Source organism: Oncorhynchus masou, chromosome 29, assembly GCF_036934945.1.
Source record: "Oncorhynchus masou masou isolate Uvic2021 chromosome 29, UVic_Omas_1.1, whole genome shotgun sequence".
NCBI classification, from domain to species: domain Eukaryota; kingdom Metazoa; phylum Chordata; class Actinopteri; order Salmoniformes; family Salmonidae; genus Oncorhynchus; species Oncorhynchus masou.
Window position 1 is genome coordinate 2092478 of NC_088240.1, and position 23470 is coordinate 2115947.

At 49.5% G+C, this 23470-nt stretch overlaps 1 protein-coding gene across 1 annotated transcript in view; it reads left to right on the forward strand.

Moving 5' to 3' along the window:
* The window catches only part of LOC135521387 (unconventional myosin-X-like), a 314073-nt gene that overhangs the window by 39892 nt on the left and 250711 nt on the right, over window positions 1-23470 (forward strand). Inside the window, 1 exon segment of the mRNA XM_064947288.1 lies at window positions 18724-18828. Coding sequence (XP_064803360.1) covers window positions 18724-18828 — 105 coding nt within the window.

Genomic DNA, 23470 nt, shown 5'->3' on the forward strand with positions numbered 1-23470 from the left:
GCGGAGGTGTAGGGAGTAGCGGAGGTGTAGGGAGTAGCGGAGGTGTAGGGAGTAGCGGAGGTGTAGGGAGTAGCGGAGGTGGATCTGGAGGGAGTAGCGGAGGTGTAGGGAGTAGCGGAGGTGTAGGGAGTAGCGGAGGTGTAGGGAGTAGCGGAGGTGGATCTGGAGGGAGTAGCGGAGGTGTAGAGAGTAGCGGAGGTGTAGGGAGTAGCGGAGGTGTAGGGAGTAGCGGAGGTGTAGGGAGTAGCGGAGGTGTAGGGAGTAGCGGAGGTGTAGGGAGTAGCGGAGGTGTAGACGGTAGGGGAGGTGTAGAGAGTAGCGGAGGTGGATCTGGAGGGAGTAGCGGAGGTGTAGGGAGTAGCGGAGGTGTAGGGAGTTGCGGAGGTGTAGGGAGTTGCGGAGGTGTAGGGAGTTGCGGAGGTGTAGGGAGTAGCGGAGGTGTAGAGAGTAGCAGAGGTGTAGGGAGCAGCGGAGGTGGATCTGGAGGGAGTAGCAGAGGTGTAGAGGAGAGTAGCGGAGGTGTAGGGAGTAGCGGAGGTGTAGGGAGTAGCGGAGGTGTAGGAGTTGCGGAGGTGTAGGGAGTAGCGGAGGTGTAGAGAGTAGTGGAGGAGTAGGGAGTAGCGGAGGTGGATCTGGAGGGAGTAGCGGAGGTGTAGAGAGTAGCGGAGGTGTAGGGAGTAGCGGAGGTGTACGAGTAGCAGAGGTGTAGAGAGTAGCGGAGGTGTAGGGAGTAGCAGAGGTGTATCTGGAGGGAGTAGCGGGATGTGTAGAGAGTAGTGGAGGTGTAGGGAGTAGCGGAGGTATAGAGAGTAGTGGAGGAGTAGGGAGTAGCGGAGGTGGATCTGGAGGGAGTAGCGGAGGTGTAGAGAGTTTTGGAGGTGTAGGGAGTTAGCGGAGGTGGCATAGTAGCAGAGGTGTAGAGGAGCGGAGGTGTAGGGAGTAGCAGAGGTGTATCTGGAAAAAGTAGCGGGATGTATAGAGAGTAGTGGAGGAGTAGGGAGTAGCGGAGGTGTAGAGAGTAGCGGGATGTGCCCAGTGTGACTGGAGCTTGGAGCGAGATTCCCAAAGGCTGGAGTGTCAGCCTTCTCATCCGCTCCAATTTGTCTCCAGTAGCCCTCTATTCAGGAGCTCAGGGCGTGCCCGGCCCAGCACGCATCTGGAGTCTACTTGTGTCCTGCTAATAGCCACTTGCTTTAGCTACTGTAATGGAGTTCACTAAATATTTTCATAAAGAAACTCATAGAACACACAGGTGATAAATCAAGGTGACTTACAAAAGATGAGGACCAAGAGTAAAGAGTGCTACTGTTTGTAGCAAAGTATTTATAAACAAAAAATCTGATCTCTTAAAAGTTTTGTTAATTTTTGTTTTGTTATCTAGGCCTGGCATATTACCACGTTTAATAAGGAGCTTTACGTTTAGACTGAGTAATTCTGTCTAAAAATCTTTCGGCCTATCTATAGAAAAATAAAAAACAACTCTGCATCTCTGCCCAGCCTGGATAGAGTGGCCAATAGGATGTTTCACATCCCCAGTGGCTCAGCCTGTGCAGAGAGGATATTCTCCTCGGCTGGTCTTCTCTCCAGGGACCAACACATGAGCCTGAAGCCACTGGTCTTCTCTCCAGGGACCGACACATGAGCCTGAAGCCACTGGTCTCCTCTCCAGGCACCATCACATGAGCCTGAAGCCACTGGTCTTTTCTCCAGGTACCATCACATGAGCCTGAAGCCACTGGTCTTCTCTCCAGGGACCAACACATGAGCCTGAAGCCACTGGTCTTCTCTCCAGGGACCAACACATGAGCCTGAAGCCACTGGTCTTCTCTCCAGGGACCAACACATGAGCCTGAAGCCACTGGTCTTCTCTCCAGGCACCATCACATGAGCCTGAAGCCACTGGTCTTCTCTCCAGGCACCAACACATGAGCCTGAAGCCACTGGTCTTCTCTCCAGGCACCAACACATGAGCCTGAAGCCACTGGTCTTCTCTCCAGGGACCATCACATGAGCCTGAAGCCACTGGTCTTCTCTCCAGGGACCAACACATGAGCCTGAAGCCACTGGTCTTCTCTCCAGGCACCATCACATGAGCCTGAAGCCACTGGTCTTCTCTCCAGGGACCAACACATGAGCCTGAAGCCACTGGTCTTCTCTACAGGCACCAACACATGAGCCTGAAGCCACTGGTCTTCTCTCCAGGCACCATCACATGAGCCTGAAGCCACTGGTCTTCTCTCCAGGGACCAACACATGAGCCTGAAGCCACTGGTCTTCTCTACAGGCACCAACACATGAGCCTGAAGCCACTGGTCTTCTCTCCAGGCACCAACACATGAGCCTGAAGCCACTGGTCTTCTCTCCAGGGACCAACACATGAGCCTGAAGCCACTGGTCTTCTCTCCAGGGACCAACACATGAGCCTGAAGCCACTGGTCTTCTCTCCAGGGACCATCACATGAGCCTGAAGCCACTGGTCTTCTCTCCAGGCACCATCACATGAGCCTGAAGCCACTGGTCTTCTCTACAGGCACCATCACATGAGCCTGAAGCCACTGGTCTTCTCTCCAGGGACCATCACATGAGCCTGAAGACACTGGTCTTCTCTCCAGGCACCAACACATGAGCCTGAAGCCAAACTCCTGTTCCTAAAAACAAATTCAAAGGCAGTGATTTAATAGAATGAAATGTTGTTTAAATGCTGAGCGCTTTATATCTCTACCAGCCTATTGTGTCGCACTTGCAATTGCTTAACAATGTATTTCTTTGTCGGCTATAGCCTTGAAATGATTGAGATCATCTTCTTAGGCTCTCTGTCTGGCTCCTGACCTATTCACAGTGTTAATATGCTGTTTAATATGACATGTCACCTATTTGAAATTATGTTGCTTATTACATTCTCCTTTTCATGTTAATTCAAATACTTTTCATTCAAATCCAAATGGTTTGGTTTCAATACTTAAAAACCAAATGGTAGGTTGGTGAACAAGCACTACTTCATGAGCGTCTTCAAGATAAACACCTAATTTACCTGTACTATGTTTCATAATGGACAGGTAGACTATACCTGTACTATGTTTCATAAGGGGCAGGTAGACTATACCTGTACTATGTTTCATAAGGGACAGGTAGACTATACCTGTACTATGTTTCATAAGGGACAGGTAGACTATACCTGTACTATGTTTCATAAGGGACAGGTAGACTATACCTGTACTATGTTTCATAAGGGACAGGTAGACTATACCTGTACTCTGTTTCATAAGGGGCAGGTAGACTATACCTGTACTATGTTTCATAAGGGACAGGTAGACTATACCTGTACTCTGTTTCATAAGGGGCAGGTAGACTATACCTGTACTATGTTTCATAAGGGACAGGTAGACTATACCTGTACTCTGTTTCATAAGGGGCAGGTAGACTATACCTCAATAGCTGCACAATGTATTTCCAACTACCACTCAATGATCCAACTCTTGCATGTAAAACACCACTTTAGGAACTTAATGCTAATCAGTAGCTGTGCGTGGGTAAAATCACTGGGGAAGCCAAGCCTGTATAAAAGCCATATTACAACCTACAATGTGTTGTGATAATTGTGTTGTTTGCTCTATAACCCATTGGTTCATACACCACCGTGCTATACAATAAGACCGTAACAACAAGGAGACAACAGTCTGGAAGAATCAATTCAGCTACACATTTGTTTCATCACAAAACCTGGAGAGAAAACATCTGTCCAGTGAAGTACACAAAGCAAATACTGCTTATAACAAACAGTTATATGACCTAAAGTATGGTCAAGTTAACGTTTCCCACAGTTTACTAAACAATTAGGTTGCGCCAGGACAACCCGCTCAACTCTGATTGGCTAATTATTGTCTAATTGTTTTATCAAGGTAAGCCAAACGCGTGCTGGTTTCAAACAATCAAACGCCACGGAGGAAACATGTCATACTCTTTTTGGCCAGACAGCATTAGATACATGGGTTACACATACTGAGACAGAGGGGCGCTGTTTCCCTCGCCCTGATGATTTCTCCAGTGAGATTCAGCCACTTGCGAATTGACAGAAAAGTATGAAAACACCATGTTACACAGAGAGACAAAATCTACATTATTTTATTGAGGTTTTATTGGTCAAGTATTTTGGGAAGCCTGGCTTCCCGTGGCGTCGTTGAATACACACCACCGATGCTTAGGTGCCAGAGGTCAACAGAGACATTAACGTCGGGTTGAGCAGGTTGTTTATTTTACACATATATTTTACAAATATACTGTATCTACATATCTTTTATTTATTTATATATTTGAGAAATACTTTTTATTGAAATATATTCCACTCGTGACTCTCCTGCCATCAAACACTTTCCGCAGTGTTGATATGCATCATCATCATCTCTTGTTATAGTAGTAGAATCTAATTTGATTTCAGTAACGTACTCTCTGTCTCTCTTCAATCCGTCCTCTTTATCCGATACACTGAGGCAGTTAGTGCCTAAAGAGCAGGACTTGGACGGTGGTATAAACACCAGTCTGGCTCTGTAATTTGGAGTTACGTAATAACAGCTGATCTTCTTACATCTACAGAATAACTAAACCAGTCGGGCTGTAATTCTCTTCTGGCTTATGTTCCAAATGGCACCCTATTCCCTATCTAGTGCACTACTTTTGGCCACTATATAGGGAATAGGGTGCTAAGTTGCATACTAGATATGGAATCGGGTGCTAAGTAGTGTACTAGATAGGGAATAGGGTGTTATTTGGAACGCAGTACTCTACTCCGTAAGACCAGACCACATGCTGCAGCCTTTCTTTTCTACACTGGTACCAGGCACAGTAACTATAACCACACACCCTTATAGGGTCACAGCACATATCAACAGTAGCCTATACTAAAAGGGTTCAATTTCATTTGACCTGGATTTATGAAGAAGGAAGTTCCATTGAGGTCAGAATTAGTCCTTCTTTCTCAGTGGAGACCTGGAGAATGGAATAACCTTGGTTAATAGCTTGGTCTACAGTGTTTTCCCTTATGTCGTCTAGCCATTCATTCACCATGTGATAACAATGGTTAACATCTGGCTAACTGGTAACTATACACTCTAGGGACTATACACTCCAGGGACTATACACTCCAGGGACTATACACTCCAGGGTCTATACACTCCAGGGACTATACACTCCAGGGACTATACACTCCAGGGACTATACTCCAGGGACTCCACTACACTCCAGGGACTATACACTCCAGGGACTATACACTCCAGGGACTATACACTCCACACTCCAGGGTCTATACACTCCAGGGACTATACACTCCAGGGACTATACACTCCGGGAACTATACACTCCAGGGACTATACACTCCAGGGACTATACACTCCAGGGACTATACACTCCAGGGTCTATACACTCCAGGGACTATACACTCCAGGGACTATACACTCCAGGGACTATACACTCCAGGGTCTATACACTCCAGGGTCTATACACTCCAGGTACTATACACTCCAGGGACTATACACTCCACTCCAGGGACTATACACTCCAGGTACTATACACTCCAGGGACTATACACTCCAGGGACTATACACTCCAGGGACTATACACTCCTGTGTCTATACACTCCAGGGACTATACACTCCAGGGTCTATACACTCCAGGGTCTATACACTCCAGGGACTGTACACTCCAGGGACTATACACTCCAGGGACTATACACTCTACAGGGACTATACACTCCAGGGACTATACACTCTAGGGACTATACACTCCACTCCAGGGACTATACACTCCAGGGACTATACACTCCAGGGACTATACACTCCAGGGACTATACACTCTAGGGACTATACACTCCAGGGACTATACACTCCAGGGACTATACACTCTACACTCCAGGGACTATACACTCCAGGTACTATACACTCTAGGGACTATACACTCCACTCCAGGGACTATACACTCCAGGGACTATACACTCCAGGGACTATACACTCCAGGGTCTATACACTCCAGGGACTATACACTCCAGGGTCTATACACTCCAGGGACTATACACTCCAGGGTCTATACACTCCAGGGACTATACACTCCAGGGTCTATACACTCCAGGGACTATACACTCCAGGGACTATACACTCCAGGGACTATACACTCCAGGGACTATACACTCCAGGGTCTATACACTCCAGGGACTATACACTCCAGGGTCTTTACACTCCAGGGACCTATACACTCCAGGGACTATACACTCCAGGGACTATACACTCCAGGGACTATACACTCCAGGGACTATACACTCCAGGTACTATACACTCCAGGGACTATACACTCCACTCCAGGGACTATACACTCCACTATCCAGGGACTATACACTCCGGGGACTATACACTCCAGGGACTATACACTACACTCCAGGGTCTATACACTCCAGGGTCTATACACTCCAGGGACTATACACTCCAGGGTCTATACTATACACTCCAGGGACTATACACTCCAGGGACTATACAATCCAGGGACTATACACTACACCACCAGGGACTATACACTCCAGGGACTATACACTCCAGGGACTATACACTCCAGGGTCTATACACTCCAGGGACTATACACTCCAGGGACTATACACTCCAGGGACTATACACTCCAGGGACTATACACTCCAGGGACTATACACTCCAGGGACTATACACTCCAGGGTCTATACACTCTAGGACTATACACTCCAGGACTATACACTCCAGGGACTATACACTCCAGGGTCTATACACTCCAGGGTCTATACACTCCAGGTACTATACACTCCAGGTACTATACACTCCACTCCAGGGACTATACACTCCAGGGACTATACACTCCAGGGACTATACACTCCAGGGACTATACACTCCAGGGACTATACACTCCAGGGCCTATACACTCCAGGGACTATACACTCCAGGGACTATACACTCCAGGGACTATACACTCTACACTCTAGGGACTATACACTCCAGGGACTATACACTCTACACTCTAGGGACTATACACTCCAGGTACTATACACTCTAGGGACTATACACTCCACTACACCCAGGGACTATACACTCCAGGGACTATACACTCCAGGGACTATACACTCCAGGGACTATACACTCCAGGGACTATACACTCCAGGGACTATACACTCCAGGGACTATACACTCTACACTCTAGGGACTATACACTCCAGGTACTATACACTCTAGGGACTATACACTCCACTCCAGGGACTATACACTCCAGGGTCTATACACTCCAGGGACTATACACTCCAGGGTCTATACACTCCAGGGACTATACACTCCATGGTCTTTACACTCCAGGGACTATACACTCCAGGGTCTATACACTCCAGGGACTATACACTCCAGGTACTATACACCCTAGGGACTATACACTCCACTCCAGGGACTATACACTCCAGGGTCTATACACTCCAGGGACTATACACTCCAGGGTCTATACACTCCAGGGACTATACACTCCATGGTCTTTACACTCCAGGGTCTATACACTCCAGGGACTATACACTCCAGGGTCTATACACTCTAGGGACTATACACTCCAGGGACTATACACTCCAGGGACTATACACTCTACACTCAGGGACTATACACTCCAGGTACTATACACTCCAGGTACTATACACTCCACTCCAGGGACTATACACTCCAGGGTCTATACACTCCAGGGTCTATACACTCCAGGGTCTATACACTCCAGGGTCTATACACTCCAGGGACTATACACTCCAGGGTCTATACACTCCAGGGTCTATACACTCCAGGGACTATACACTCCAGGGTCTATACACTCCAGGGACTATACACTCCAGGGTCTATACACTCCAGGGACTATACACTCCAGGGTCTTTACACTCCAGGGACCATACACTCCAGGGACTATACACTCCAGGGACTATACACTCCAGGGACTATACACTCCAGGTACTATACACTCTAGGGATTATACACTCCACTCCAGGGACTATACACTCCAGGTACTATATACTCCAGGGACTATACACTCCAGGGTCTATACACTCCAGGGTCTATACACTCCAGGGTCTATACACTCCAGGGACTATACACTCCAGGGACTATACACTCCAGGGACCATACACTCCAGGGACCATACACTCCAGGGACTATACACTCCAGGGACTATACACTCTAGGGACTATACACTCCAGGGACTATACACTCCAGGTACTATACACTCCAGGGACTATACACTCCAGGGACTATACACTCCACTCCAGGGACTATACACTCCAGGGACTATACACTCCAGGGACTATACACTCCAGGGTCTATACACTCCAGGGACTATACACTCCAGGATCAATACACTCCAGGGACTATACACTCCAGGTACTATACACTCTAGTGACTATACACTCCAGGGTCTATACACACCAGGGACTATACACTCCAGGGTCTATACACTCCAGGGTCTACACACCAGGGACTATACACTCCAGGGTCTATACACTCCAGGGTCTATACACTCCAGGGACTATACACTCCAGGGACTATACACTCCAGGGACTATACACTCCAGGTACTATACAGTCTAGGGACTATACACTCCACTCCAGGGACTATACACTCCAGGTACTATACACTCCAGGGACTATACACTCCAGGGTCTATACACTCCAGGGTCTATACACTCCAGGGCAGTGACTATACACTCCAGGGACTATACACTCCAGGGACTATACACTCCAGGGACTATACACTCCAGGGACTATACACTCCACTCCAGCGACTATACACTCCAGGGTCTATGCACTCCAGGTACTATACACTCCGGGGACTATACACTCCGGGGACTATACACTCCGGGGACTATACACTCTAGGGACTATACACTCCAGGGACTATACACTCCAGGTACTATACACTCCAGGGACTATACACTCCAGGGACTATACACTCTGAGAAAAAAGGTTTCCAAAAAGGGTTCTTCTGTCGTCGCCGTAGGAGAACCCATGTAGATCTGTGGAAAAGGTTCTACATGGATCCCTAAAGAGTTCTACCTGGAACCAAAAAGGTTTCTACCCAGAACCAAAAAGGGTTCTTCAAAGGGTTTCCCTATGAGGACAGTCGAAGAACCCTTTAGGTTCTACATAGCACCTTTTTTTCTAAGAGTGTAGGCCTCTATATAGGGAATAGGGTGCTAAGTAGTGCACTATATAGGGTGCCATTTGGAACACATCTTCAGCCTCGTGTTTTTATGTTAACCTCTAGTTAAATCCGGTCTGTGCCCTACATGCACAGAGATATCCCAGCAGGGGCCAGTTAGACTCTTTATTTCAGGCTCCTGACCGATTCTATTTTTTATGCTGACCTCAACTGGTCTACTCCATCATTTCCTATGACGCGGCTTCTGGACATCCATTTGGATCAAGATTTCTAGGTCAACGTGTCGGCAGTTCTGGACGTTCTGCTCACTCCGGACCTCTGAAATCCATTACCTCATTTTTGCCAGCATGTCAAACTGAGGCGAACAAAACTCTTTACTCCACACACAGAAATGCATACAACGCCTACAAAACAGGAAGTACCAGTGACGTGCTCAATACGGAAGTGGTCTGATGATGCTAAGCTACAGGACTGTTTCGCTATGTTCCGCGGTTCATCTGATAACATTGAGAAGTTTACCACATCAGTCACAGGTTTCATTAATGCAGTGATTCGATGACGTCTAACTAAATGCCTTCAATGCCTTCTTCGTGTGATCTCGCTCTCCGTGGCCGCTGTGACCTTTAACCCCCTAGAATCAATCTAATTAATATAATAACAATTCCCCATCCAAATCCATCAGTTTAAGAAGGAGAGTATTTTTCTGTTCCATTGGATGCGTCTCAATCCACCGATGTCGAACTTCTGTGGTGAAAGGTGGCAGAGCCGTGTTTGTCAAACAGACATCCCGAAAATCGGTCTCGAACAGTTTGACCTGCAAGCGCTACAGGGAGACAGGATGGACAGCTGATCGTCCACGCAGTGGCAGACCATGTGGAACAACACCTGCACAGGATCGGTACATCCAAACATCACACCTGCAGGACAGGTACAGAATGGCAACAACAACTGCCCGAGTTACACCAAGAACGCACTATCCCTCCACCAGTGCTCAGACTGTCCGCAATAGGCTGAGAGAGGTTGGACTGAGGGCTTGTAGGCCTGTTGTAAGGCAGGTCCTCACCAGACACCGGCAACAAGGTCGCCTATAGGCACAAACCCACCGTCGCTGGACCAGACAGGACTGGCAAAAAGTGCTCTTCACTGACGAGTTGCGGTTTTGTCTCACCAGGGGTGATGGTCGGATTTGCATTTATCGTCGAAGGGATGAGCATTACACCGAGGCCTGTACTCTGGAGCGGGATCGATTTGGAGGTGGAGGGTCCGTCATGGTCTGGGGTGAGCATTTTGTAACTGTAGGCAATCTCAACGCTGTGCGTTACAGGGAAGACATCCTCCTCCCTCATGTGGTACCTTTCCTGCAGGTTCACCCTGACATGACCCTCCAGCATGACAATGCCACCAGCCATACAGCTCGCTCTGTGTGTGATTTCCTGCAAGACATTAATGTCAGTGTTCTGTCATAGCCAGCAAAAGGCCGGACCTCAATCCCATTGAGCACGTCTGGGACCTGTTGGATCGGAGGATGAGGGCTAGGGCCATTCCCCCCAGAAATGTCCGGGAAGTTGCAAGTGCCTTGGTGGAAGAGCGGGTTAACATCTCAAAGCAAGAACTTGCAAAGCTGGTGCAGTCCATGAGGAGGAGATGCACTGCAGTACTTAATGCAGCTGGTGGCCACACCAGATACTGACTGTTACTTTTGATTTTGACCCCCCTTTGTTCAGGGACACATTATTCCATTTCTGTTAGTCACATGTCTGTGGAACTTGTTCAGTTTATGTCTCAGTTGTTGAATCTTGTTATGTTCATACAAATATTTACACATGTTAAGTTTGCTGAAAATAAAAATAAAGTAAAATGTTTGGACACAACTACTTATTCAAGGGGTTTTCTTTATTTTCTACATTGTAGAATAATAGTGAAGACATTAAAACTATGAAACAACACATATGGAATCATGTAATATCCAAAAAATATTAAACAAATCAAAATATATTTTATACTTGAGATTCTTTAAAGAAGCACACTTTGCCTTGATGACAGCTTTACACGTAAACATTTGACAAATAATGTAATGTAATTTGATTTAGTTTGCTTTCAGACAATGGAACAGAGTATTATCATGTTTCTATATTAACCTCGTCTGCTTCTAGACAATGGAACAGAGTATTATCATGTACCTTATCGTGTACCTCAGCCTTCCTCTCCCTGTCCCAGACACACATTGGCTCGACACTCACACACATACCCAGCCCTCTCCTAATGTACAGCCTCTACTCCCCCTCCAAGCCTCCCGCCCCTGGTGAGTTTCTGGAGCTACATTTAGCTGTGTTCCATTAAAGAGAAAATAACCTTGATCTTTCTTTAATGGAACAGGTTTTTAGACCAGAGTGCTGCTGGCTGAATGATCCATCGCTTTTTCTCTGTCTCTAATGGGGTGTGATGATCACAATGAAAAACACAAAGTAGAGATCTGCAGGGGATTGATTTCTTCATCCCGCTCCTGCCCTCACCAGCGGCTTTTCATGCTGCACCCAGCACTCACCGGCTGGCAATCTGTCTGACTCATGCCCACTTTTACAAGAACTGGTCCCAAAACTAACTGCAGTCCCGCAATGTTATTTTAGGTATGTGACGCAGCTCACTTGCCAGCCATTGTCCCAGCCCTATAGGCAATATCAAATGTGCCAAAACTGACTTTCAACGTGGCACCGGCATAGTTCGGCAAATTCCTGCCCTACTGGAGCTGCTCCGGTCAACTTTAAGTGCTGTTATTGTGAAGTGGAAACATCTAGGAGCAACAACGGCTCAGCCACGAAGTGGTAGGCTACACAAGCTCACAGAACGGGACCGCAGAGTGGTAGGCTACACAAGCTCACAGAACGTGACCGCAGAGTGGTAGGCTACACAAGCTCACAGAACGGGACAGCAGAGTGGTAGGCCACACAAGCTCACAGAACGGGAACGCAGAGTGGTAGGCTACACAAGCTCACAGAACGGGACCGCAGAGTGGTAGGCCACACAAGCTCACAGAATGGGACCGCAGAGTGGTAGGCCACACAAGCTCACAGAATGGGACCACCGAGTGGTAGGCCACACAAGCTCACAGAATGGGACCGCAGAGTGGTAGGCCACACAAGCTCACAGAATGGGACCGCAGAGTGGTAAAGATCATCTAAAGTGTAAAGATCCTCTTTCCTCGGTTGCAACACTCACTACCGAGTTCCAAACTGCCTCTGGAAGCAACGTCAGCACAATAACTGTTCATCGGGAGCTTCATGAAATGGGTTTCCATGGCAGAGCAGCTGCACACAAACCTAAGATCACCATGCACAAAGCCAAGCGTCGGCTGGAGTGGTGTCTACACCCAGCCCTGTCCTGGTGATGACTCTGTCTACACCCAGCCCTGTCCTGGTGATGACTCTGTCTACACCCAGCCCTGTCCTGGTGATGACTCTGTCTACACCCAGCCCTGTCCTGGTGATGACTCTGTCTACACCCAGCCCTGTCCTGGTGATGACTCTGTCTACACCCAGCCCTGTCCTGGTGATGACTCTGACTCTGTCTACACCCAGCCCTGTCCTGGTGATGACTCTGTCTACACCCAGCCCTGTCCTGGTGATGACTCTGTCTACACCCAGCCCTGTCCTGGTGATGACTCTGTCTACACCCAGCCCTGTCCTGGTGATGACTCTGTCTACACCCAGCCCTGTCCTGCTGATGACTCTGTCTACACCCAGCCCTGTCCTGGTGATGACTCTGTCTACACCCAGCCCTGTCCTGGTGATGACTCTGTCTACACCCAGCCCTGTCCTGGTGATAACTCTGACTCTGACTACACCCAGCCCTGTCCTGGTGATGACTCTGACTACACCCAGCCCTGTCCTGGTGATGACTCTGACTCTGACTACACCCAGCCCTGTCCTGGTGACGACTCTGTCTACACCCAGCCCTGTCCTGGTGATGACTCTGTCTACACCCAGCCCTGTCCTGGTGATGACTCTGTCTACACCCAGCCCTGTCCTGGTGATGACTCTGACTCTGACTCCACCCAGCCCTGTCCTGGTGATGACTCTGTCTACACCCAGCCCTGTCCTGGTGATGACTCTGTCTACACCCAGCCCTGTCCTGGTGATGACTCTGTCTACACCCAGCCCTGTCCTGGTGATGACTCTGTCTACACCCAGCCCTGTCCTGGTGATGACTCTGTCTACACCCAGCCCTGTCCTGGTGATGACTCTGTCTACACCCAGCCCTGTCCTGGTGATGACTCTGTCTACACCCAGCCCTGTCCTGGTGATGACTCTGACTCTGTCTACACCCAGCCCTGTCCTGGTGATGACTCTGACTCTGACTCTACACCCAGCCCTGTCCTGGTGATGACTCTGACTCTGTCTACACCCAGCCCTGTCCTGGTGATGACTCTGACTACACCCAGCCCTGTCCTGGTGATGACTCTGACTCTGACTACACCCAGCCCTGTCCTGGAGATGACTCTGTCTACACCCAGCCCTGTCCTGGTGATGACTCTGACTCTGTCTACACCCAGCCCTGTCCTGGTGATGACTCTGTCTACACCCAGCCCTGTCCTGGTGATGACTCTGTCTACACCCAGCCCTGTCCTGGTGATGACTCTGTCTACACCCAGCCCTGTCCTGGTGATGACTCTGTCTACACCCAGCCCTGTCCTGGTGATGACTCTGTCTACACCCAGCCCTGTCCTGGTGATGACTCTGTCTACACCCAGCCCTGTCCTGGTGATGACTCTGTCTACACCCAGCCCTGTCCTGCTGATGACTCTGTCTACACCCAGCCCTGTCCTGGTGATGACTCTGTCTACACCCAGCCCTGTCCTGGTGATGACTCTGTCTACACCCAGCCCTGTCCTGGTGATGACTCTGACTCTGACTACACCCAGCCCTGTCCTGGTGATGACTCTGACTACACCCAGCCCGGTCCTGGTGATGACTCTGACTCTGACTACACCCAGCCCTGTCCTGGTGATGACTCTGTCTACACCCAGCCCTGTCCTGGTGATGACTCTGACTACACCCAGCCCTGTCCTGGTGATGACTCTGTCTACACCCAGCCCTGTCCTGGTGATGACTCTGACTCTGACTCCACCCAGCCCTGTCCTGGTGATGACTCTGTCTACACCCAGCCCTGTCCTGGTGATGACTCTGTCTACACCCAGCCCTGTCCTGGTGATGACTCTGTCTACACCCAGCCCTGTCCTGGTGATGACTCTGTCTACACCCAGCCCTGTCCTGGTGATGACTCTGTCTACACCCAGCCCTGTCCTGGTGATGACGCTGTCTACACCCAGCCCTGTCCTGGTGATGACTCTGACTCTGTCTACACCCAGCCCTGTCCTGGTGATGACTCTGACTCTGACTACACCCAGCCCTGTCCTGGTGATGACTCTGACTCTGTCTACACCCAGCCCTGTCCTGGTGATGACTCTGACTACACCCAGCCCTGTCCTGGTGATGACTCTGACTCTGACTACACCCAGCCCTGTCCTGGTGATGACTCTGTCTACACCCAGCCCTGTCCTGGTGACGACTCTGTCTACACCCAGCCCTGTCCTGGTGATGACTCTGTCTACACCCAGCCCTGTCCTGGTGATGACTCTGTCTACACCCAGCCCTGTCCTGGTGATGACTCTGACTCTGACTCCACCCAGCCCTGTCCTGGTGATGACTCTGTCTACACCCAGCCCTGTCCTGGTGATGACTCTGACTCTGACTCCACCCAGCCCTGTCCTGGTGATGACTCTGTCTACACCCAGCCCTGTCCTGGTGATGACTCTGTCTACACCCAGCCCTGTCCTGGTGATGACTCTATCTACACCCAGCCCTGTCCTGGTGATGACTCTGTCTACACCCAGCCCTGTCCTGGTGATGACTCTATCTACACCCAGCCCTGTCCTGGTGATGACTCTGTCTACACCCAGCCCTGTCCTGGTGATGACTCTGTCTACACCCAGCCCTGTCCTGGTGATGACTCTGACTCTGTCTACACCCAGCCCTGTCCTGGTGATGACTCTGACTACACCCAGCCCTGTCCTGGTGATGACTCTGACTCTGACTACACCCAGCCCTGTCCTGGTGATGACTCTGTCTACACCCAGCCCTGTCCTGGTGACGACTCTGTCTACACCCAGCCCTGTCCTGGTGATGACTCTGTCTACACCCAGCCCTGTCCTGGTGATGACTCTGTCTACACCCAGCCCTGTCCTGGTGACGACTCTGACTCTGTCTACACCCAGCCCTGTCCTGGTAATGACTCTGTCTACACCCAGCCCTGTCCTGGTGATGACTCTGTCTACACCCAGCCCTGTCCTGGTGATGACTCTGACTCTGACTCTGACTCCACCCAGCCCTGTCCTGGTGATGACTCTGTCTACACCCAGCCCTGTCCTGGTGATGACTCTGTCTACACCCAGCCCTGTCCTGGTGATGACTCTGTCTACACCCAGCCCTGTCCTGGTGATGACTCTGACTCTGACTACACCAGCCCTGTCCTGGTGATGACTCTGACTCTGTCTACACCCAGCCCTGTCCTGGTGATGACTCTGACTACACCCAGCCCTGTCCTGGTGATGACTCTGACTCTGACTACACCCAGCCCTGTCCTGGTGATGACTCTGTCTACACCCAGCCCTGTCCTGGTGACGACTCTGTCTACACCCAGCCCTGTCCTGGTGATGACTCTGTCTACACCCAGCCCTGTCCTGGTGATGACTCTGACTCTGTCTACACCCAGCCCTGTCCTGGTGATGACTCTGACTCTGACTACACCCAGCCCTGTCCTGGTGATGACTCTGACTCTGTCTACACCCAGCCCTGTCCTGGTGATGACTCTGACTCTGACTACACCCAGCCCTGTCCTGGTGATGACTCTGACTCTGACTACACCCAGCCCTGTCCTGGTGATGACTCTGTCTACACCCAGCCCTGTCCTGGTGATGACTCTGTCTACACCCAGCCCTGTCCTGGTGATGACTCTGTCTACACCCAGCCCTGTCCTGGTGACGACTCTGACTCTGTCTACACCCAGCCCTGTCCTGGTAATGACTCTGTCTACACCCAGCCCTGTCCTGGTAATGACTCTGTCTGACACCCAGCCCTGTCCTGGTGATGACTCTGTCTACACCCAGCCCTGTCCTGGTGATGACTCTGACTCTGACTCCACCCAGCCCTGTCCTGGTGATGACTCTGTCTACACCCAGCCCTGTCCTGGTGATGACTCTGTCTACACCCAGCCCTGTCCTGGTGATGACTCTATCTACACCCAGCCTTGTCCTGGTGACAACTCTGTCTACACCCAGCCCTGTCCTGGTGATGACTCTGACTCTGTCTACACCCAGCCCTGTCCTGGTGATGACTCTGACTCTGACTCCACCCAGCCCTGTCCTGGTGACGACTCTGTCTACACCCAGCCCTGTCCTGGTGACGACTCTGACTACACCCAGCCCTGTCCTGGTGATGACTCTGTCTACACCCAGCCCTGTCCTGGTGATGACTCTGTCTACACCCAGCCCTGTCCTGGTGATGACTCTGACTCTGACTCCACCCAGCCCTGTCCTGGTGATGACTCTGTCTACACCCAGCCCTGTCCTGGTGATGACTCTGACTCTGACTCCACCCAGCCCTGTCCTGGTGATGACTCTGTTTACACCCAGCCCTGTCCTGGTGATGACTCTGACTCTGACTCCACCCAGCCCTGTCCTGGTGATGACTCTGACTCTGTCTACACCCAGCCCTGTCCTGGTGATGACTCTGACTCTGACTACACCCAGCCCTGTCCTGGTGATGACTCTGACTCTGACTCCACCCAGCCCTGTCCTGGTGATGACTCTGTCTACACCCAGCCCTGTCCTGGTGATGACTCTGACTCTGACTCCACCCAGCCCTGTCTTGGTGATGACTGTGACTACACCACAAATGAGAACCTTGTGTAGAGGTAGGGAGTGTTGAGGTTAGGGCCTTGGGTCTAGTGTTTAGGGTTTAGGATTATTTATATTCTCCATTTTATGCCTTGTTGGACTAACAACTCTCTTTCCACCTCAGTACCCCACTGAAAGCTGGCGCCTGCGTGACTCATACTGTTTGGCCAGGCTGGGATGAGAACCAGTCTCAGTGGTCAGCTAGTGGAGAGGACACATTATGCTGTAGACAGACAGTCCCTAGCGTGCTCCAACATCAACAGGAAGTGACTAGTGATTCCTGTTATTGCAGGTCTTCTCTCCTCGCTTTCCAACCATCTATTCCTCCTATTGCGTCCTGCTACAGATCCCCGTCTCCTCACTGTGACATGGCTGGGAGGTCAGTCACTCTGCCACATTAACAGGGGTGTCTTCCTGGGGGTGTGACCAGTGTGGGGGTGTGACCAGGGTGGGGGTGTGACCAGGATGGGGGTGTGACCAGGGTGGGGTTGTGACCAGGGTGGGGGTGTAACAAGAATGGGTGTGTGACCAGGGTGGGGGTGTGACCAGGGTGGGGGTGTGACCAGGATGGGGGTGTGACCAGGGTGGGGTTGTGACCAGGGTGGGGGTGTGACAAGAATGGGTGTGTGACCAGGGTGGGCGTGTGACCAGGGTGGGAGTGTGACCAGGGTGGGGTGGGGGTGTGACCGGGGTGGGGGTGGGGGTGTGACCGGGGTGGGGTGGTGACCAGGGTGGGCGTGTGACCAGGGTGGGAGTGTGACCAGGGTGGGGTGGGGGTGTGGCTCAGATGGCTCAGATGATGGGCAAACAGACAGTTGGCTCAGATGATGGGCAGACAGACAGTTGGCTCAGATGATGGGCAGACAGACAGTTGGCTCAGATGATGGGCAGACAGACAGTTGGCTCAGATGATGGGCAGACAGTTGGCTCAGATGATGGGCAGACAGACAGTTGGCTCAGATGATGGGCAAACAGACAGTTGGCTCAGATGATGAGCAAACAGACAGTTGGCTCAGATGATGGGCAGACAGTTGGCTCAGATGAGACAGACAGGCAGCAAACAGACAGTTGGCTCAGATGATGGGCAAACAGACAGTTGGCTCAGATGATGGGCAAACAGACAGTTGGCTCAGATGATGGGCAGACAGATCAGATGACAGACAGAGATGGGCAGACAGAGATACAGACACAGGCTCAGATGATGGGCAAACAGACAGTTGGCTCAGATGATGGACAGACAGACAGGCAGAGGCTGACTCAGTAACTAGTCCAGTTAACCCTCTGTTGGCAGCAACTTGAAAATGATCTCCATCTTCCCAGCTAATGCGTTCTGTCTGAATGAAGGGTTATTCTGTTTCCCCCCTGAGTGGCCCTTCAGTTGACACAGATTCATGTTGCATCTTGTGTTTAGCCAGAGGCATCAGGTTCTAGTAGCGTGCTCCCACATGATGCTTTTCATCTGTTGTTATGAGTCATGCTGTCTCTCTATCTGTTGTGTTTCAAGGGGCCCCTCATGTTGGGTTGTTGTTGGGTTGTGTTGAGGACAGTATTTAGCTACAGTCTCATGATGTCTATCTGTATGTTGTGTTTCAGGGAGCCCTTGTCTGGCTGCGGGACAAAGATCAGCTCCTTCCTGCTACTGTCAGCTCCTGTTACCACGACGATGGATCCCTGGTCCTCACCACCAACTATGAGAAGGTAAGTGGGACAAACTACCTAAACTACCTAATGGGACAAACCAAATGATCTAAACTAATTACTGAGACAAACCGAACGAGCTAAACTACCTACTGGGACAAACCAAACGATCTAAACTACCTACTGGGACAAACCAAACAACCTAAACGACCTACTGAGACCATCCAAACTACCTACTGGGACCATCCAAACTACCTAAACTACCTACAGGGACAAACCAAACTACCTAAACTATCTACTGGGACAAACCAAACTACCTAAACTATCTACTGGGACCATCCAAACTACCTAAACTATCTACTGGGACCATCCAAACGACCATAACTACCTACTGGGACCATCCACTGTCCAATTCTTAGGCAAATTACGCTGGATGAAAGTAAAGTGTGTTGGGCAATTTTTTATTTATTTATTTAATTTTTATTTTACCTTTATTTTACCAAGCAAGTCAGTTAAGAACAAATTCTTATTTACAATGACGGCCCTAATCTGGACGACGCTGGGCCAATTATGCGCTGTCCTATGGCACTCCCAATCACGACCAGTTGTGATACAGCCTGGAATCGAACCAGGGTCTGTAGTGATGCCTCTAGCAATGAGATGCAGTGCCTTAGACTGCTGAGCCAAACATGCCAAACCCTCTTCCTCTAGGCCAAGTGTGTCAAGCTAATTTTACCCTGAGGGGTCCAGTCAAAATTCAGCCTTCAGGACAGAGAGTCTGGAGACACCTGAAACCCCACCTCTTCAAGGAAACTAGGATGAAAATCCTTCTCACCCCCCCCCCCTTAATGATTTAGAACTATTGTAAAGTGGCTGTTCCACTGGATGTCAGGAATTCACTAATTTGCTGAGCGTCTGCTAAACTTAAATGTAAATGTAAATGGTCAAACCCTCTTCCTCTATGGAATAGGGCTGTCAAACGGTCATGGCCTCAACTTCAAAATAGGGCTGTAACGGTCATGGAATAGGGCTGTAACGGTCATGGAATAGGGCTGTAACGGTCATGGAATAGGGCTGTAACGGTCATGGAATAGGGCTGTAACGGTCATGGAATAGGGCTGTAACGGTCATGGAATAGGGCTGTAACGGTCATGGAATAGGGCTGTAATAACACCCCTGACTGCATAGAAATAGAATGACTAGATTGGGGTCTCCATTCAACTAATTAATATTTATAACTGTATATAACTGTCTTAATGTTGCTGGACCCACTAATGGGGATCCTTAATAAACCCCAGGAAGAGTAGCTGCTGCCTTGGCAGGAACTAATGGGGATCCTTAATAAACCCCAGGAAGAGTAGCTGCTGCCTTGGCAGGAACTAATGGGGATCCATAATAAACCCCAGGAAGAGTAGCTGCTGCCTTGGCAGGAACTAATGGGAATCCTTAATAAACCCCAGGAAGAGTAGCTGCTGCCTTGGCAGGAACTAATGGGGATCCATAATAAACCCCAGGAAGAGTAGCTGCTGCCTTGGCAGGAACTGGATCCATAATAAACCCCAGGAAGAATAGCTGCTGCCTTGGCAGGAACTAATGGGGACCCATAATAAACCCCAGGAAGAGTAGCTGCTGTCTTGGCAGGAACTAATGGGGATCCATAATAAACCCCAGGAAGAGTAGCTGCTGCCTTGGCAGGAACTGGATCCATAATAACCCCCAGGAAGAGTAGCTGCTGCCTTGGCAGGAACTAATGGGGATCCATAATAAACCCCAGGAAGAGTAGCTGCTGCCTTGGCAGGAACTAATGGGGATCCATAATAAACCCCAGGAAGAGTAGCTGCTGCCTTGGCATGAACTAATGGGGATCCATAATAAACCCCAGGAAGAGTAGCTGCTGTCTTGGCAGGAACTAATGGGGATCCATAATAAACCCCAGGAAGAGTAGCTGCTGCCTTGGCAGGAACTGGATCCATAATAAACCCCAGGAAGAGTAGCTGCTGACTTGACAGGAACTAATGGGCATCCATAATAAACCCCAGGAAGAATAGCTGCTGACTTGACAGGAACTAATGGGGATCCATAATAAACCCCAGGAAGAGTAGCTGCTGCCTTGGCAGGAACTAATGGGCATCCATAATAAACCCCAGGAAGAATAGCTGCTGACTTGACAGGAACTAATGGGGATCCATAATAAACCCCAGGAAGAGTAGCTGCTGTCTTGGCTGAACTAATGGGGATACATAATAACCCCCAGGAAGAGTAGCTGCTGCCTTGGCAGGAACTAATGGGGACCCATAATAAACCCCAGGAAGAGTAGCTGCTGCCTTGGCAGGAACTAATGGGGATCCATAATAAACCCCAGGAAGAGTAGCTGCTGCCTTGGCAGGAACTAATGGGGATCCATAATCAACCCCAGGAAGAGTAGCTGCTGCCTTGACAGGAACTAATGGGGATCCATAATAACCCCCAGGAAGAGTAGCTGCTGCCTTGGCAGGAACTAATGGGGATCCATAATAAACCCCATGAAGAGTAGCTGCTGCCTTGGCAGGAACTGGATCCATAATAAACCCCAGGAAGAGTAGCTGCTGCCTTGGCAGGAACTAATGGGGATCCATAATAAACCCCAGGAAGAGTAGCTGCTGCCTTGCCAGGAACTAATGGGCATCCATAATAAACCCCAGGAAGAGTAGCTGCTGTCTTGGCTGAACTAATGGGGATACATAATAACCCCCAGGAAGAGTAGCTGCTGCCTTGGCAGGAACTGGATCCATAATAACCCCCAGGAAGAGTAGCTGCTGTCTTGGCTGAACTAATGGGGATACATAATAACCCCCAGGAAGAGTAGCTGCTGCCTTGGCAGGAACTAATGGGGACCCATAATAAACCCCAGGAAGAGTAGCTGCTGCCTTGGCAGGAACTAATGGGGATCCATAATAAACCCCAGGAAGATAGCTGCTGCCTTAATAAACTGGATCCATAATAAACCCCAGGAAGAGTAGCTGCTGTCTTGGCAGGAACTAATGGGGATCCATAATAAACCCCAGGAAGAGTAGCTGCTGCCTTGCCAGGAACTAATGGGGATACAAATAAAATACAAATGATGGTGTAATGGGTAGACTGGCGACCATTCACTAGCTTCTTAACCCACAAAGTCATGAACCAAACCCATTTACAAAACTCTAACTTTATCCCTAACCTTATGCCTAACCTAACCTTAAATTAAGACCAAAAAACTGTGGAATCTGGCTTTGTGGCTGTAGAATCTGACTTTGTGGCTGTTGAGTCTGACTTTGTGTTTGTAGAATCTGACTTTGTGGCTGTTGAATCTGACTTTGTGGCTGTTGAATCTGACTTTGTGGCTGTTGAATCTGACTTTGTGGCTGTAGAATCTGACTTTGTGGCTGTTGAATCTGACTTTGTGGCTGTAGAATCTGACTTTGTGGCTGTTGAATCTGACTTTGTGGCTGTAGAATCTGACTTTGTGGCTGTAGAATCTGACTGTGTTTGTAGAATCTGACTTTGTGGCAGTAGAATCTGACTGTGTTTGTAGAATCTGACTTTGTGGCTGTTGAATCTGACTTTGTGACTGTAGAATCTGACTTTGTGGCTGTGGAATCTGACTTTGTGGCTGTGGAATCTGACTTTGTGGCTGTTGAATCTGACTTTGTGGCTGTAGAATCTGACTTTGTGGCTGTAGAATCGGACTTTGTGTCTGTAGAATCTGGCTTTGTGGCTGTAGAATCTGACTGTGTTTGTACAATCTGATTTTGTGGCTGTGGAATCTGACTTTGTGGCTGTAAAATCTGACTTTGTGGCTGTAGAATCTGACTTTGTGGCTGTAGAATCTGACTTTGTGGCTGTAGAATCTGACTTTGTGGCTGTAGACTCTGACTTTGTGGCTGTAGAATCTGACTTTGTGGCTATAGAATCTGACTTTGTGGCTGTAGAATCTGACTTTGTGGCTGTGGAATCTGACTTTGTGGCTGTGAAATCTGACTTTGTGGCTATGGAAGCTAGTGAAAACCCAACCTTTCCTTGTCTCAACAAGGAGCAACAACGTTTCATCATGTTAAGGGTCCATGTTATATATAAAAGTATCAAATCAAAGTGTATTTGTCACGTGTTCCGAGTACAACAGGTGTAGGTAGTAGACCTTACAGTGAAATGCTTACTTACAGGCTCTAACTAATAGTGCAAAAAAGGTATTAGGTGAACAATAGGTAAGTAAAGAAATAAAACAACAGTAAAAAGACTGGCTATATACAGTAGCGAGGCTGTAAAAGTAGCGACGCTGCACACAGACACCGGTTAGTCAGGCTGTTTGAGGTAGTATGTACAAGTAGATATGGTTAAAGTGACTATGCATATATGATGAACAGAGAGTAGCAGTAGCATAAAAGAGGGGTTGGGGGCACACAATGCAAATAGTCTAGGTAGCCATTTGATTACCTGTTCAGGAGTCTTATGGCTTGGGAGTAAAAACTGTTGAGAAGCCTTTTTGTCCTAGACTTGGCGCTCCGGTATCGCTTGCCATGTGGTAGTAGAGAGAACAGTCTACTGGGGTGGCTGGGGTCTTTGACAATTTTTAGGGCCTTCCTCTGACACCGCCTGGTGTACAAGTCCTGGATGGCAGGCAGCTTAGCCCCAGTGATGTACTGGGCTGTACGCACTACCCTCTGTTGCGCCTTGCGGTCAGAGGCTG